General features: G+C 52.2%; 1 protein-coding gene across 1 annotated transcript; it reads right to left on the minus strand.

Moving 5' to 3' along the window:
• Positions 1–285: 285 nt before the first annotated feature.
• On the minus strand, positions 286–16111 carry CCDC27 (coiled-coil domain containing 27). Its single transcript, XM_043922904.1, has 13 exons — positions 15926–16111; positions 15247–15379; positions 13983–14093; positions 13296–13453; positions 8699–8851; positions 7939–8031; positions 7509–7664; positions 7235–7436; positions 6889–7019; positions 3802–3879; positions 3341–3553; positions 1968–2072; positions 286–429 (listed from the first exon to the last, which is right to left on the minus strand). The coding sequence occupies exons 1-13, from the start codon at positions 16109–16111 to the stop codon at positions 286–288; spliced, it is 1863 nt and encodes a 620-aa protein (XP_043778839.1).
• Between the last annotated feature and the right edge of the window lie 1761 nt (positions 16112–17872).

A 17872-nucleotide genomic window follows, 5' to 3' on the forward strand; every position in this document is an offset into this window, starting at 1 on the left:
CCAGAGGGCACTTTGTTCAGTGTGGGGTGTCCCCAGGGAGGAGCCATGGGTGCAAGCTGCTGTGCTGACCCCCAGTGAGCTGTGGAGTGGGAAGGGGTGTTCATGTAACCCAACCTCCCCTCTGTGTCCTAGTGAAGGAGAAGGTGAGACCACGGCCAGCAGCAAGTGTAATTCTGAATCAGAGGGCCAGGGTGGGGCCACAGGTGGGGGAGGGGGTGATGGAGGGAAAGGGGACACCCAGGGTGCACCCAGGCTGGGCCCTGGCCTCTGCTGTGCTGGCTGCACCTAGGGTCTGAGCTGGGCCTCCTTGGAGCTTATCTTCTTGGACTTGTTGGGTGAGGATAAGATCTCCATCTGCTGCAGGGGGGGCACCTTGACCCCCTTCTGTTTCAGCTGGTTGTAGTAGTCTATTCTGTCTGAGATGATCCTCTAGAAAAGACACCCAGCAGTGTCCACACAGGCCTTGCCAGCTCCTGGGACACTACCCTGTTCTCCCCGAAAAGGGCCTGCTGCCACAGTGCTGTGCTGGGGAATATTTACAACCTTTCCAGGAGGGGAAAAAAAGCTCTGGTTTGTAGCATTTGCCAATTTTTGTGCTGAAACTACTCCCACCAAGGCTGATCCAGCTACAGGGTGAAGCCAGAGAACTCAGAGCTGGGTAGAGATGCCCACCATCCAGGCCAGCTCACTCCTGGAGCCTGGGCCAGATCCACTTCTTCGTCCTCTGGGAATTACCAGGAGCCTAGACTCCCAGAGACATCAGAGGCTGTCAAGTCTGACCCTCAGGGCAAAGTCTCTTCTACCCTCTGTGCAGGAAAGCTGCCCTGCACCCTCCTTAGCCTCCTTCTTTCTCTCTGGCCTTTTGCTGGTTTGTGCGGGGTGGGGAGGGGCAGGTGTTGGCAAGGGAAGGAGTTCTTCCCTGGCTACTGGTGGGTGGTGATGACTCCTCCTATCTCCCTCCCTCCCTCCCTTCCTCATAATCCTCTCCCTCACTCTCTTTCTGCCACCCCCATCATCCCCTGTCCCTCCCTCCCTCTCATAATCTCTCTCCTCCTTCCTACTCCCATCCCTCCCCTTCCTCTTTCTCCTTCCCACCCCCCACCTCCTTCCCTTGCCCCAAACAATAGTAGTCACAGAGACCTCTCCCCAGGTCTCCATGCAGGGGTCCCCCTCTGCCCTGAGGACTGGCCACCCTACAAGAGTGCTATTAACCAGGAGCCCACCCAGCCTCACAAAAGAAAGGAACCAGGCCCCAGGGACAAATGGGCCAGTGGCAGGTCACAGGTAGCTGCTGGGGTCAAGGGCCATGCTGTTGGAGGAGGCTTGGAAGGCAGGCGCCCTCTCCCTGGTACAGAGGGGGTGCTCTAGGGCTCAGCAAGTCAAGTGACCAGCCCACAGCTGTGAAGCCAAGGTCCCGGGGTGGTGACACTCCTGCCAGCCCCAAAGCCATATTATTTCTCCTAAACCTCCCTGCCCCTCTGAAACCTCTGTTTGTTGGTGAGGAGCTGGTGTGGGCTGAGGCCGGGGAGGGGGTCCATACCAGGCTCCCAGCTCAGCAATGATTCCAGCTGAGGCTATGCTGAGATGCAAAGAAGCATCCTTGGGGGAGCTGGGCTGGGCAGAGCCTAGGGCTGGGCTCCCACTGCAGGAAAACCCAGGACCCAGCTGTTTGGCTCCCTCCCTACCACACCAGGTGGGTTTTCGGCAGCTGCTGATGGTTGCTGAACGCTGACAACAGCTCCAGGATGTTGTTCCCTAACCCCTTAGGGAAATCTAGTCCCCTCTGCCTGAGCAGAGAGAAAGGGCCATGCTGGGGTTATGGTGAAAGCAAGACACCACCAGGACAAGAATGGGGGCTCCTAACCTCCCATCCAGTCTTCTCCCTTCTGCTCCCAGCTGCAGATTCAGGAGCTCTGGCCTAGAGATGGGGCCCCAGGCACAAGGAGGCCTCTGAGCACTGTTTATACCTGCAAGCCTTCCAGGATGTCATTGTCAGAGATCTCAGTGGCCAAGTTCTTGATCCCTATGGTGTTGAAGGTGGCCTGGATGATCTTGTTCCTCAGTCTTTCAAGCTGTGAGCACAGAGGAGAAACAGTCAAGCTCGCCTTGAGCGGGGAGACAGTGTTCTCCACACCTGCCGCCTCTCTGAGGTTCCAGGAGAGTTGGACCTGGCTTCAATTCTCCTGCTTCAGGAGCTGGAAACAGCGTGCGAGTGGTCAGCATGGTCTCCTGCGAGCTGGAAGGGACCTGATCAAAACCCAGACCCAGGAGGCCTAACACCAAAACCCAAACACTCTCTACTACACCATATTTGTTTGCTTGTTTCTTAATTGAAAAAGCAAAACCTGCACATGGTCAAAACAAAACTCTGAATGACCCCCCCAGGCCATACTCCATCCCCCAGAGGATCTTTAGCCACAGTCTCCCAATGACCCACAGCAGACAACCTGCAGACTTGGCCAGCCCTGTGATGGGCATTATACTCCCAGCCCATCCTCCTTCTCTAAGTGACCTAGAAGCACTCCATGCTGTGGACATCCGCACTAACCAGGCATTAGCCAGGAGTTAAGCAGCTTGAGCCACCGAGCCTGTCTAGTCTTTGGCGGCCATCGGCAGCCTCGTGCATAGCAGGAGGCTGGCCCCAGCAGGAGGGAGAACACAGCTGGTTAGAGCCAGCACTCTTGGTTGGCCAGAGGGGAAAATGTCATTTCAAAAGCCTACGCACTCAGGGCCTCTGCCTTTGCTGGTTTTAGATTCTAAAGCAAGTCAGCTCTTGACTGATGGTTTCCTGCTGTACCTTTGCTCACATCTATCAGGGGCTCAGAGTGAGGACCCGAGACCTCACACCCCAGCACCGCCTCCACGCAGCTCTGGAACCTCAGATGGGCTGTTCATTCTCTGTGCTGCAGGTGCCAGAACACCAGCGGTACCCACGTCATGGCTTTGTTAACAGTGTTGAATGACTTTAATAAATGCTCAGAACAGCACCTGACCCACAGCAAATGTTCTCTAAGTTATAAATAGATGGCATTATTACTACTACATCCCTCCCACCTCAGACCCTCCCTGGCTGGCCACCACATCCCTGGGTCTCTTTCACAGCACAACTCAAGGGGCTCCTCCATAAATGAAGCCCCTGCATTCAGCTCGTTCCGGCCACTTCAGCTGACCAAGATGGCCACATCACACCCTCACCCCCTCCTCCACCAGCATTTCTGGACACAGCGAGAGGGGTGCTCAGAGCACTTGGTGCACAGTCCCCAGGGTGGCGATTCCCAGGGATGGCAGTGGTGGGCAAGGGCCCCAGTGCAGGCCCTTAGGAGGCAAGAGTCGGGCGTACCCTGGCCTGGGTATATTCCAGGGCCTCGTGGGCCTGCTGCTCTGCATGCTGGATCATCTCATTCTTGTTCTGCATCTCCTCCTGGAGCTGCTTCCACCTCTGCAGGTGGTTCTGGCTCTGATTCACCTGGTCCTGCAGCTGGTTGACCTTGGCCTCCAGCTCCAAGATGGTCTTTTCCCTCTTGGCCAGTTCACTCTCCAGCTCCGACACTTGCTGGGGGGGCAGGGAGCAGTAGGTCCACTTGCCCACCCCTCCTTCCCCCAGAGGCAGCCACCTTTCCCTGAGTTCCTCCAACCAGCCTGGCTCCGGCTGTGGCCAGCTTCCCAGTGGGTGTCCGGGGCTCCAGATTTACTGAACAGGGTACCATCTGAAATGAGGGGCCCCCACCCAGCTGCCTCTCTCCCTGCCACCATCAGGACTTCTGGCTGCCCGCCCCCCCCCCCCAGCCACCCCAAGGGCACCTGTCTGAGGAGGAGGTTGTCGTTCTCGATGAGGCCCATCGTCTCCTGGTACTTCTTGTCTTCCCGGAGGTTGGAGAACTGCAAGGCAACAGGGGTTCGCTCAGGGGCTGGTGGGGGGAGATAGATGACTGCCTCCTTGAACGTTCCTCCCTGAACCTCAGTAAGATGAAGGGAAGCATCGGAATTTCTGATGAAGTGGGAAGGGAGGAGGGGAAGGTATCAAACACACTTCGGAAGCTGGGAGGCAGACCCAAGGAAGCAGACTCCCAAGCCAGCAGCGGGGAGAGCTGCAAACAAGCCCAGTTCACAGTTCAGAGTCCCTGGAAATCTCAGAAGTGGGGGATGGTGCCAGGCTCTTCTGGACGTGGAGGCCGACACGAGGAGGAACATCATATCAGAAATCAGGAGCCGCAGGCTCAGCCCTTACCAGGAGCTGCCAGGCACCTGCCCCCTTTTCCATCTGTCAGGAGACTGGAAGCGGGGGTGGGGGTGGGTGGGGAGAGGATCTCTGGCCTGGGAGATGCCAGGCCATGCGGTGGAGACCCCTGGCGACAGATGCAGGATGTGGGGCTGAACGTGGAGACTACAGCCTCTGCCCTACTTTGTCCTGAAACACCAGGAGCTGGACCATTACACTTGGGCAAGGAATTCTTCCAGTTTCCCAGATTCCAGGAGAATCTGAGCAAACCAAGGGGAAGGCGCCAACGGCAGGACCATTGAACTAACTCTCCATTGATGTACCCAAGCACAGTTCTCTGCCGTGAAACCCAAAATGATCACCCACAGTTTGAGAGACTCCAGGCAGCTCTGACCTTGGAGCAAAATTCTTGAAGGAGTAACAGAAACTGAAAGCAGACTTACAAAAGGAGCTTATAGGAAATAGAAACAGCACAAGAAGTCAAATCCCTTTGGCATCTCCCATAACTATCACTTAAGTTGTTAAGGAGGTCAGAGACATATGGCCATTAAGAAATAAAACATGAGTGTGCTTCTAAATAAAAGGAGTGGGGAAGGAAAATTCAGAGAACAAAAGCAGCATCTTAGAAACTAAATGAAACAAAGTTAAAACTCAAGAGGAGGGCTTACCTGCTGGCTCAGTGGCAAAGAATCTGCCTACATGCAGGAGACGTGGGTTCGATCCCTGCTCTAGGAAGATCCCACATGCTGGGGAATAATTAAGCCTGCACACCACAACTATTGAGCCTGTGCTCTGGAGCTTGGGAGCTGCAACTACTGAAACTCATGTTTCAGTAAACATGTTTATGAAACTCACGGGCCCTAGAGCCTGTGGCTCCACAACCACAATGAGAAACCTGCTCACTGCAATTAGCGAGTAGCCCCTGCTCACTGCAACTAGAGAAAGCCTGTATAGCAATGAAGACTCAGTGCAGCCAAAAATTAAACAAACAAATAAAATAAAATTATTTAAAAAAAAAACCTCAGGAAGAGGACTGCTGATAAAGGTAAGGAAATCTAAAAGTAGAACAAAATGACAAGACAGTGAAAGGAACAGACAGGAAGGAGAAAGAGCCCCAAAGAGGAGGTCTGCTGGCTGATTGATGGGGTTGCTAGAAGGAGAGTTCAGAGAAAACAGAGACAGGGACTAAAAACTATGTAAACAGAGAACAGTTTCAGAACAGAAGGATACAAGTTTCTAGCTGGCAACTGAGTGCCCAGGACAAATGAGAACAGACCCTTAATAAGGTCCACCTATGGCAGCTTCCCTGGTGGTTCAGATGGTAAAGAATCTGCCTGCAATGCAGGAGACCTGAATTTCATCCCTGGGTCGGGAAGATTCCCTGAATGAAGGGAATGGCAACCCAGTACTTTTGCCTGGAGAAGAATTCTATGGACAGAGGAGGCTGGCGGGCTACAGTCCATGGGGTCGCAAAGAGTTGGGCACAACTGAGCGACTAATACTTTCATGGAAGCTTCTGAACATGAGGGATAAACATGGGATCTTGCAACTTCGCAGAGAGGAACCAACCACCACCAAGAACTATGTCATAAGAAAGCTCAAGAATCAGGTTGAGTTTGTGCTTCCCTCTAGGAACTCTGGAAGCTCAGAGACATGAAGTGATGCCTTCACACTGCCAAGGAAAAGCAGTTGCCAAACCAGAATTCTGTTCCAACCAACTTCTGTTAATGTGTAAGGACATTTGCAGAATATGGTATCTCCCAAATTTTACCTCCACTCCTCTTTCTCAAAAAACTACTGAAGGATGTGCTCCAGTGGAAATGTGACGGTAGACCAAGAAACAAAGATGTTGATGGCAGCAGCTTTAAAAAAGTGGTTTATGGATCTTAATACTGTTTCACAAGATTTGTGTTTCTGTCATATATCACAGGCCCAATAACTGTCTCAGTGATATAAATGCTGTGTCCACTTACTAATGCTGTGAGGAAATAGTATTGAGAGCTGAGTTCCTGGGGGTGGGGAGGCAGGGGAGGAAAGAGGGAAGCATTAGATAATGCCAAGATGGAGAAATATCTAGAATGTCTTATAAGCATGCTGTCTAGAAACATGGAGAGCCAGTTGTCAAGAATTAGCTAGAAGAGTTGAAAGCATTTGTCTTGGGGAATGGGCAAATGAGAAAGAAAAGGGTTGGACTCCTGTCTTACATAATAAGCTTATGGAATTGCTTGGTTCCTTAAACTATGTAGCTTTGTGCATGGAAAACTTGGATAAAAATGAAAACTAAAAGTGCTTCAGGGAATTCCCTGGCCAACCAGTAGTTAGGACTCGCTGCCCAGGATGCCAGTTCAATCTCTGATCGGGAAACCTAAGAACTCACAGGACACTCAGCATGACCAAAAATAAAATAATAAAAGTACTTCACAAGGACTTAAGGTCGTGGTGTTCTCAGTCCTGGGACCATGGACTGGGAGATGCTTGAGAAATGGCCAGAAGCCTAGTGGTCCAGGAGACAGAGATGACCACTGGGGCCAGAGGGCAGCCCAGCGTAGAGCATGATGTGCTGTGAACCCCAGGCCCACCACTCTCAGCTCCTGAGTCCAGCGTCTCTGTCAGGGGGTGGGGGCGGGGATGGATGGCATGTGTCCCAGCACGACAGAGGACGCCGTCACCTTGTCAGACATGGCCTGCAGCTGTTTCTTCCGCTCTCGCAGCTCCTTCTGCAGCATCTCATTCTCCGTGTTGATTTTCAGCAATTGCGACTCTTGGAATTCCACCTGTCGCTGTAAAGACTTGATGGCTCCTGCATGAGGCGAGAGCAAGAAGGAAGGAGGGGGCCAGTCACTGTACCATCCCTAGGGCTCCGCAGAGCTCCAAGCTGAGGAGTGGCTGCCTGCTCCCATCCCAGGGGTCCAGTGCTGCCCCCGCATGGTCCCAGCCAAGAGGGACCCAGGGCAAAGTGGGTGGTCCCGGACATCCTCGCTGCGGGTCCCACCTCGGCCTCCTCTGGCACCCCACCTGTTGCCAGGGAGTATCTGGTCCTGGTGATCTCAAGCTGGAACTGGAACTCCTGGATCACCTGCTCGTACTCCTCCAGCTGGGCCATCAGCTCCTCCTCAAAGGTGTCGTCCACGAAGCCGCCCCGCCTCCTGGCCATGGCCTCCTCCTCCTGCAGCTCCTTCTCCTCATCCAGCTCTATCACCTCCTCCTTGTCCTCTTCCTCCACTTCCCCGGCCCCGGGCCCGGCCCTGTCCTCGTCCTCATCCTCCTGCGCGGTTACCACGGCCACTGCCTCCTCCTCGCTTCTGTTCTCCTGTAGAGTTTCCCTCCTGCTGGCTCTAGCCCTCGCCCCCTTGTCCGCTGCCCTCTTGGCCTGCCCTTCCGGATGCTCTTCCTCCTCGTAGTCTCCTCCTTCCAGCTCCTTGCCTCTGTCGCACTCTTCCTGCAGCTGGGGGAGGGGAGGGGAGGGGATGCTGGACAGGGCTGCAGACAGCCCGGGGAGGGAGGCTTGAACCTTCATGGGGGCATTGGGAGGAGGGTGCTGCAGGGCCATTGGCCAGCTCCTCTCGGGTTACATCTCCAGGATCCACCCCACCACCCATCCCCTGATGTGGCTGAGGGCTCAGCCTGGGTGAGGGCCAACAGGTTAGGACAGCTGGTGGGACGCTGTGGCCTGGGCATCTCCCAGGCAGCCTGGGGGACCAGCCCCAGCCAGCCCACACCTGCCGCCAGTGCTCCGCGTCCTCCTCATCTCGGAAGGTTCTGAGGGTGCTCTGTCTCCCCTGCAGCTTCGGCACAAACTCTGACGGCCACTCCTGAGAGATGCCCACAGCAGCCTCAGGGTTTCAACCTGGGCTTTCGGCTCCCCCAGGGCCCATGTCGCTGAGACCTGTCCTCCCTGAAGGGGGCCCACCATTCCCCCAGTGGGGTTGCCCTGTCGGCGGGCAGCGGGCCATGCCATGTAGCTGACAGCCCTGGGGGTAGCCCTGGTGAGCGGCCCAGCAGTAACAAGCATACTATTTTGGAAGAGTCCAGGGGGGCCAACCTCAAACACTCCCACAGGTCACTGCCCCCAACTGCCTGCTCGCTGACAGCCCCTGGGAGGCTGGGGAACGGGGGACACAGGACCATGCTTCCAGGCTCTCCAGACTCCTGCTGCCTCCCTGCCCACCAGTCCCCCACCATCAGTGTCTGGGTAGCTTTTTCTGGAGGCGTCCAGAGGATCCAGCAGGGGTCTGAAGCCCCTACCCCCACTTCAAGTGTGGACCCAGCGTAAATGCAGGCTGTATCCTCAGATGCGAAAGAAACCAGGTCTCAGACCAGGTGACGGCCCCCGGGTCCCCACCCTACCCTGCCTCCTCCAGTGCCCACCCTACACCTAGGGTAGAGGGGATCAGCATGCCATGCCCACGTTACAGGCAAAGCCCCGTCCCAGAACCAGAGCAGGCCAGGCTAGTCCACGGAGCGCCTGCCGCTGCTCACCTGCAAGACATGGCTGGGCACGGCCTCCAGGCTCTTGCTCTTCAGGAGGCATTTCAGCTGCTTCCTCAGGGCCTCCCTCTCCTCCTGGAGAGCCAGGATCTCTTCCTGTCTCTTCTGAACCTGCGCTTCCATCTCCAAGAGGCGTTGGACTTCCTCCCCCAGTGCCAACAGGCTCTGGTTCTGAGGAGAAATGGGGTAGCCCGGGGAACCACTTAGCCACTCAGACGCCCCTGCCAACACCCTTCCCTGGCCCCCTAGAGCAGCAGCTCTGGGCCCAGGAGGACCCCGCGACCCCAGCCCAAGGTGAGGGGCTTCTCACCTGCAGCCCCCTCCTGCTTAAGGGCCATCCTTGCCCGGGATCTCCTGGCAGCCTCCCCTCCAGGCCCTGGGCCCAGTCAGCCCCCAGGTGTGATCGAGGACACATAAACAGCACCACCCTCCTAAGACCACTTCCAAGGGGCTTGTCTGGGCTGGGTCTACTGCCCCTCAGAGTCTCAAAGCCCTCAATCATTCCAACTTGAAGACCAAATAAAGGTGATTTTGGACAGTCACTGAGAGAATTTGTCATCATCAGAGCTGAACAACTGACAGAAATGCAAAGGGGATTCTTCAGGCAAGAGGGAGATGGTCCCAGATAGAGTCTGAGGAAAAGATAACTAGGAGGTTGTCCAGATATCTAAGAGTTAAATGATAGGGTTTCATGGAGCCCACGAGTCAAAGAAGAAGCCACACAAGTAATTATGAGGTATTTTAGACAGAACAATAACAAATACTTGGACATGGCATGACATGGGGCGTAGCAAAAACTGTGATTAAGGGCAAATTTATAGGCTTCGAATGCAATAATTAGGGGAAGCAATGGAATATCAATGATCTAAGTATCTATCTCAAACATTCAGAAAAAAGAACTGGAAACTTCACTTAAAGAACATAGCAAAAAGGGAATTTTCAAAAATCAAGGCAAGAAAGTGTGACATAGGGACTTCCCTGGTGGTCCAATGGCTAAGACTCTGTGCTCCCAATACAGGGGGCCCAGGTTCCATCCCTCATTAGGGAGCTAGATCCCCTGTGCCACAAATAAGACCAGGTGCAGACAAATAAATTTAAAAAAAAATTTTTTTTTAATGAATGAATGACAAAGGAAAACAGAGAAAGGAGGGAGGAGAGGAGGATGGAGCAAATTGGCAACATTTTAACATTTGGAGAATCTGGAGGGTATATGGGAATTGCTTACACTATTAAGTTAAAATAGTCATAGAGGGACTGCCCCAGTGGTCCAATGGTTAAGAATCTGCCTTGCAATGCAGAGGACATCGGTTCAATCCCTGGTTGGGGAACCAAACTGGTTTAAAACTTAACATTCAAAAAATTAAGATCACAGCATCTTGTCCCATCACTTTACAGCAAATAGAAGGGGAAAAAGTGGGAGCAGTGACAGATTTTATTTTCTTAGGCTCCCAAATCACTGCGGACAGTGACTGCAGCCAAGAAATTTAAAGACACTTGGTCCTTAGAAGCAAAGCTGTGACAAACCTAGACAGCGTATTAAAAAGCAAAGACATCACTTTGCCAACAAAGGTCTGTATAGTCAAAGCTATGATTTTTCCAGCAGTCGTGTATGGATGTAAGACCATAAAGAAGGCTGAGCACCAAAGAATTGATATTTTCGAAATGTGGTGCTGGAGAAGACTCTTGAGAGTCTTCTCTTGGACAGCATGGAGGTCAAACCAGTCAATCCTAAAGGAAATTGACCCTGAATATTCATTGAAAGGACTGATGCTGAAACCCCAATACTTTGGCCACCTGATGTAAAGAGCAAACTCATTAGAAAAGACCCTGATGCTGGGAAAGATTGAGGGCAGGAGGAGAAGGGGGTGACAGAGGATGAGATGGTTAGATAGCATCATGAACTCAATGGACATGAACTTGAGCAAACTCTGGGAAATAGTGAAGAACAGAGGAGACTGGTGTGCTGCAGTCCACAGGATCATGAAGAGTCAGACACGATTTAGTGACTGAACAATAACAACAAATGTGTCCAGAGCAGACGCAGGTCCTAGAAGGCGATGCTGGTTTCCAGTGGGGATGCTAACTTTGCAACAGCACATACTTGCTGCTGCAAGTGATGCTGCCTACGACAGGGCCAACGAAGACAGAGGTGAAAGAAAGAAGACCCTGAAGACACGGTGTGAGCCCCTGGAGACAGCCCAGCCTGCAGTCCTTCCCCGGGAATTCCCTTTCTTGACAAAACTGCAGAGAGCATCCTTTTACATATGTCTATGTTCAGTTCAGTTCAGTTCAGTTCCTCCGTTGTGCCTGACTCTTCCCGATCCCATGGACTACAGCACACCAGGCCTCCCTATCCATCACCAACTCCCGTAGTTTACTCAAACTCATATCCATTGAGTCGTTAGTGCCATCCAACCAACTCATCCTCTGTCATCCCCTTCTCCTCCTGCCTTCAATCTTTCCCAGCATTAGGGTCTTTTCAAATGAGTCAGTTCTTCACATCAGGTGGCCAAAGTATTGCAGCTTCAGCATCAGTCCTTCCAATGAATATTCAGGACTGATTTCTTTTAGGATGGACTGGTTGGATCTCCCTGCAGTCCAAGGGGCTCTCAAGAGTCTTCTCTAACACCACACTTCAAAAGCATCAATTCGTCAACACTCAGCTTTCTGTATAGTTCAACTCTCACATCCATACATGACTACTGGAAAAACCATCACTTTGACTAGATGGACATTTGTTGGCAAAGTAATGTCTCTGCTTTATAATAAGCTGTCTAGGTTGGCCATAACTTTTCTTCCAAGGAGCAAGTGTCTTTTAATTTCATGGTTTCAGTCACCACCTGCAGTGATTTTGGAAACACAAAAAATAAAGTCCCTCACTGTTTTCACTGTTTCCCCATCTATTTGCCATGAAGTGATGGGACCAGATGCCATGATCTTAGTTTTCTGAATGTTGAGCTTTAAGCCAACTTTTTCAGTCTCCTCTTTCACTTTCATCAAGAGTATCTTTAGTTCTTCGCTTTCTGCCATAGGGTGATGTCATCTGCATATCTGAGGTTATTGATATTTTTCCTGGCAATCTTGATTCCAACTTGTGCTTCATCCAGCCTGGCATTTCCCATGACGTACTCTGCATATACGTTAAATAAGCAGGGTGACAATATACAGCCTTGACATACTCCTTTCCCTATTTGGAACTAGTCTGTTGTTCCATGTCCAGTTCTAACTGTTGCTTCCTGACCTGCATACAGATTTCTCAAGAAACAGGTGAGGTCAGTTGATATTCTCATCTCTTGAAGAATTTTCCACAGTTTTTTGGAGAAAGGAATGGCAAACCACTTCAGTATTCTTGCCTTGAGAACCCCATGAACAGTATGTCTGTGTAACTATATCTAATTATATCCTCAGGCTATTTTCCGAAAGTGGAATTGTTGGTCAAATGGTATCAATGCTCTTTAAATTGTGAAATCTAAAAATTAAAAAAATTTAAAAACCAAATTGTGAAATCTATCATAAAATTACAGGTACAGTTTTGGGAATAAAGATAAAATGAATACTCATGGACCCATATTATCAGGGCTCATGAGTCCCCACTGTGTGCTCATGACGAATCATCCAGCATCTTGTGTGACTTATTTCCACAGTTGTTAGTGCTTCATGAACTTAAAAAAATTTTTTTGAAAAAACCTGAAACTGACTCTAAGAGACTTTTTACGTTGATGATAAGACTGGTGGAGGGAAAAAGAGAGAAGACACAGATTAGCAATGTCAGAAACAAAAAATCAGTCTTCTTCAGAATCTTCTCCAGACACTGGAAGGATACTAAGAGAGTCTTGTGCACAGAGTGAGGCTCCTAGATTTGAAAACTGACATGAGTTGGACACCTTCTTAGAAAAACATAGCTTTCCAAACCTGGAACAAGCAGGAAAAGGAAATCTGAATATTTTTAAAAGGAATTAATTAAAAAAAAAAAAACCAACCCTGTAAGAAATCACCAGGCACAGATGACTTCAATAATGAAATCTTCAGAATTTAATAAAGAAACAACAACAACCTTAGGTCAACTCTTCCAGAGAATCGACAAAGAAGGAACGCTTCTCAACTTTTGCTCTTGTTGCTCGGCCAGAAGACTCTGACCTCAAAAGCAAACAATGGGGTGACAAGGCTGGTAAATTACGGGCCAGCCTCTCTCACAAATGAGGATGAAAAAGATGATATCATGATGAATGAACCCATAGGCAGATCTTTGCCCATCAAGCTGATTGTTATTACTGTGTTAAGGAATACAGTCTCCCAAGTGGAATGACTGGGTTGAAAGCCTATGGATGCTGAAGGTCTTGACACATGGGGCAAAGCTGTGTAAGAGGGGGCAACATTCAGGCCAGCCTAAACTTCTCCCCATGAGGAAGAAGACAGATAGGAACCTGGCCTGTAGAAGCCATGAGAGAGGGTCTGAAGGTCAGTTGAGACTGCGTCTGGGACCAGAGACTAGAACAAGAGCCCCGAGGGCCAGGCATCCCCTCTGGCAGGACGAAGAGCCGGGACAAGAGGACCAGGATCTGTGCCCAGGCTCCGTGCCCGGCCATACCTTCTCATGGATGACGGAGATGTACCAGGGTACCCGCTTCCTCGGGTAGCTCTGCCCCAGATCGGGGCTGCTGGAGGTCGGGCTCAGCACCTGGGACTCGCTCTTCTTCTGCAGGTAGTTGAATTCACAGGCACTCTTGCTAAGGGGAAGGAGGCGGCCTGTCAACAGGGGAGGTGGGGGGTGGGGGGCGGTCAGACTCTTCCTGTGCTGAGCGACCCTGGATCTTCTGTAACGTCCCTCTTTTAAGACTCTGCCGGAAGCCCTTCCCTGCCTGGCTGGGCTCCTCTCCAGCTCCCAGTTCTCCCGCACTCATCCCCACCACCCCCAGCCCAGTGTGCATAAGCGGCATCCGAGCCCCCTTCAGGGTCCCAGAGCTGGAGTCAGGACAAGATGCCGCCTGTGCACAGGGGGCACCTCTGAAGTGAGGCAGACTTCTGGGTGTGGATTTCATCTCTGGGTAAACAAAAGTATGTGTCTGTAGGAACGGCGCATGGGTGTCCCTCTACTCAAGGACAGGCGCATCCCAGGGCCCGTGTGAGGAACATGGGCCCAGGCAAGTGGTCCTGGGAAGGCAATTCCACGGGGCACCATAGGAATGGAGGGAACAGGGGCCCTCAGAGCTGGGGTGCAAAGGAAAGAACCCCATGGGCCATGCACACCCCAGTGTCCCACACGGCCCGCCCTCACCGTCCACCTTCACGTCCAAGCCTTGCTGGCTGGAGAGCAGGTTCTCGGCCCCCTTCCAGGTCTCAGGGCTGACACCTGTGTCTTCAGGCAGAGAGAGGGTCATGGCTGAACCTGCAGGATGACAAGTGGAGGACAGCTGAGGCCAAGTCTCCCCAAGACCACTGGGCAAGGACTTGTATTTCCTTTGAAACACTGGGTGGAGTTCAAGGTGCCTTTGCTTAGTGGATGCATGGGACTGGACTACGGGACCGAATGGAAACGTGGTTCTGTCCCCCTGCCCGCCTGGCATGTCCCCCCCAAAACGGACCAGGTGCAACTTAGTCACTGCAAATCAGTGCGTCTCTTCCCCAGAGGATGACCCCCGTTCCTCCTGTAAAACTGTCTCCTCCTCAAAATCTTGCAGAATGCCCTTCACCCCAAGAGTCAGACCCGCGTCCTCTAAGCAGGCAAAAATCAGATGGTGGCAAGTGCCCTAGGAGCAGTATGTGGGCTCAGCCCTGCACCCAGGATGCTCTGTGGTCCCCCCACCCTCCCCAGACACCCCCACCCTCCTGGTCTTGGAGTGCTGGCTACTCTCTGAGGCCCCGGCACTGAGAAAGGAAGGCTTAGAGCCTGCCGAGTAGGGTGAGCCTCCACTTTTGCCTGACTGCCACCTGAGATCCACAGAAAGGACCCCAGCTGCTGGTTGCAGGCACTCAGCCTTGCTGTCACCACTGTGAGGATAATGTCGTGTGTCAGGGAACAAAAGCAGCCCAGTACCTGGAGGGGGAGCCTGGGGTGGCACCTGGCCTGATCAGTGCCGCCGGGTGATGGCTGAGCACCTTAGCTGCCCTCTCAGAGCCTCTTGACTGAATCAGAGCACCGTGGGGTTAGACAAGAGGCTTCTGCGGCTCCTTATAGGGCTCGGTCCCTAATGACCCACCTTTGGACCTATGGACCTCGTCACTGAAGCTTCCGGAGTCTTTACCTCCTCCTCCCGTGTCCCAACCCTACTGAATCTTGGTGATTGACAGCCAGAGAGAGCAAGTGGGCTATGAGACCAATGATACAAATGTGCCCACTGGAAGGAAGAAGGACCTTCCCTCCTTCCCTTCCCCGAGGCACAACCCTAGCCTTAGCTGAGAGCCAGTTTCAGAAGCAGCAGCTGCGGCCACCACACAAGCCCCCTCCTCTGGCCACACCCGCAGGCTGTCCTGGACTCCAGCAGGTGGGCTAGATGGAATGGGGGTGGGTGTGCACACAGGGCCCCGTCGGACACACTCACCATAGTGGCTTATGGATGTGGACCTGGTGCTGAACTGCGGGCAGCCGGGACGCTTGAGGAACTTGCGCCGAAGCTCCTCCATTTCGGACATGAAGCCGCTGTCCTGGGGGCTGGCATCCTGGTTGAAGTCTCTCTGGGGAGCGGGGAGAATGAGACCAGCAGGAAAGGAGGGGCCCAGGAAGCCCTCCACCCCATCCACCAGTGGAGCTCCAGGGCCTGGCTCTGTGTGCCAACCACGCAGGCTGTCTCCTCTCCGAAAGCTGGCCACTCGATGAGGGCCGTGGGAGCCCTGCTTGGGAAGTTGCAGTCAGCTGAGCCTAGAGCTGCTGTCCACTTAGAGGGCCCCTGGGGAGTGGGGCTGGCTCCCCAGTCTCCCCCCGCCCCCCACCACACAAAGCACCCACATGAAACTTGCTGCCTGCACATTCTCTTCCTTATTTTCTCTTCCCCCTTTCCCTCCTTCTCAAAAATGCCCCTAAGGAAGGCTCAACGCAGACACAGCATCTTCTCTCCCAGGCCCCATCCACCCCCAGAATCTCTCCATCACAACCCACCACCCGAGCTGATTCAGGATGCCCCATCGGCCCTCCACCCTCAAGGCCTTTGATCCAGTGGAGAAGCACATCATCTCCAGATGACTGTGTGTGGCAGGGCCGTCCCTGCTCCCAAGACCCCGTACCAGCTTCTTGTAGTAGTGGCAGATGGCCTGAGCCGACTTGCTGTGGGAGCGCTGCTGTTGGCTGAATTTCCATTCTGGGGCCTGTTCGTCCCGGCTGGCCACCTTCCGGAGGACAATCAGGCCCTTTTCTATCAAGTTGGGCACCAGACTTTTTTTCTTGGGCCCGCTGGCTCTGATGGGTAACATCAGGAGTGTGGAGTGAAGGACCAAGTTTGGTCACCTGCAGGATGACTCGGATCAATCCTGTGGGATTTGAGTCTGGAGCTGGGTGCTGAGGGGTTTGCAGCCCCAAGCGTGGACATGCAGGTCCAAACACAGGTGGGCAGAAGACCAGCTTCCCAAGCTCCACGTCCTAAGGGGTCCTGGGAGCAGTGTGTGGCATCACAGATGTCTCCATAGAGACAGGGCCTGTCATCTGTCTTAATTTTCTGCTGGGAAGGGGAAGAAGAAGCTGCTTCCACTACAATATCAGGATGTTACAATCACAGGCAAGTGCCCTGACTCACTAGCCACCCATTCTCCTATTTCCTTTTTTTCACCATCTTTAGTATTTCCCCTTGTTTAAAAATCTGACACTACATCAATGGCTCTGATGTGAAAATTTAACTTTTTCGGTTAAAATCCACACTTTAGACATATTATTTTTTAGTTTTTTTTTTTTTTTTTGCCACACTGCTTGGCATGTGGGACATTAGTTCCCAGACCTGGGATCGAACCCACACCTCTGCCTGCTGCCGGCAGGGACTGGCATATTCCAACTCCCTGAAGGATGGGTTGAAAGAATGTAGGCTCAAACTACAGTTTTTTTAAAAAATTAAGTTAAAAATCGCCAATAGTTTGAGGCTACATTTTTTCAGTCCCTCCTTCAGGGAGCTGGAAGATGCCAGCCCCTGCCAGCAGCAGGCAGAGCTGTGTTTTTAAGCAGTCTCACTCTCTTTCAAGGGAACCAAGGTGTCTTCCCAGAGTCCAGTCCCCTCTGGGTCACCCCATGTGTCCTACGGCTCAGCATGGTCTTCACTCCCATACCATCCGCTGGTCTGGCCCAGCTCAGACTTTCAAAGGAAACTGGAACACTGTTTTGAGTTGCGGTCTCCTGCCTGCTTCACTGTCACATGTTGCTGCTTTTTCTCCGGCCCCCTCGAGGGACATGTCTAGACATGAAGCTCTGGGTTCTGCATTTCACAGAAGGTTGAATCTGCCATTTTGGTTCCCACTCCTGACTGTTATCTTGAGTCTAAAAGGAGAGGGTCCCTCTTGGAATCAGAGGCTCTGAGAGCCAGCAGGGGCCCGTGTGCCATCCTGGAGGGACCTGTAGGAACAAATGTGTCAATGAGAGCATGAGGGGCAACACTGCAAAGGCTTTGGTGCCTGTCCCATGTCACTAGAGATACAGACAGTACAAGGGTAATCCTGAATCATGAAACAAATGTAAGAAAATCAAATATCAGTCATTCCCAGATGGTTATGTTAATGCTTTCTTTATGTGTGTGTGTGCTCAGTCCTGCCTGACTCTTTGTGACCCCATGGACTGTAGCCCGCCAGGGTCCTCTGTCCACGGGACTTTCTCAAGAATACTGGAGTGGGTTGCTATTTCTTTCTCCAGGAGATCTTCCTGACTCAGGGATTGAACCTGGGTTTCCTGTGTCTCTTGCATTGCAAGCAGATTCTTTTTTTTTTTTTAACTAAAATCCAGACTTTATTTGTTTTTGCCAGATTTTTTACCTCTTTTTATCTTTTTTAAAAAATTAATTTATTTTAATTGCAGGCCAATTATTTTACAATATTGCAGTGGTTTTTGCCATACATTGACATGAATCAGCCATGGGTGTACATGTGTTCCCCATCCCAAACCCCTCTCCCACCTCCCTTCCCATCCCATCCCTCTGGGTTGTCCCAGTGAACCAGCTTTGAGTGCCCTGTTTCATGCATTGAACTTGGACTGGTCAT

This window comes from Cervus elaphus, chromosome 14, assembly GCF_910594005.1.
Source record: "Cervus elaphus chromosome 14, mCerEla1.1, whole genome shotgun sequence".
NCBI classification, from domain to species: domain Eukaryota; kingdom Metazoa; phylum Chordata; class Mammalia; order Artiodactyla; family Cervidae; genus Cervus; species Cervus elaphus.

What these genes read in the sequence shown, in the direction of transcription:
- CCDC27 (XM_043922904.1), bottom strand. Translation starts at nt 16,111, where the DNA reads ATGTTACCCATCAGAGCCAGCGGGCCCAAGAAAAAAAGTCTGGTGCCC. An exon ending in CACATCCATAAGCCACTATG is followed by an intron (nt 14,094 to 15,246) that starts GTGAGTGTGTCC and finishes GTCATCCTGCAG; the next exon opens with GTTCAGCCATGACCCTCTCT. An exon ending in AGAACAGAAGCGAGGAGGAG is followed by an intron (nt 7,437 to 7,508) that starts GCAGTGGCCGTG and finishes GGGGAAGTGGAG; the next exon opens with GAAGAGGACAAGGAGGAGGT.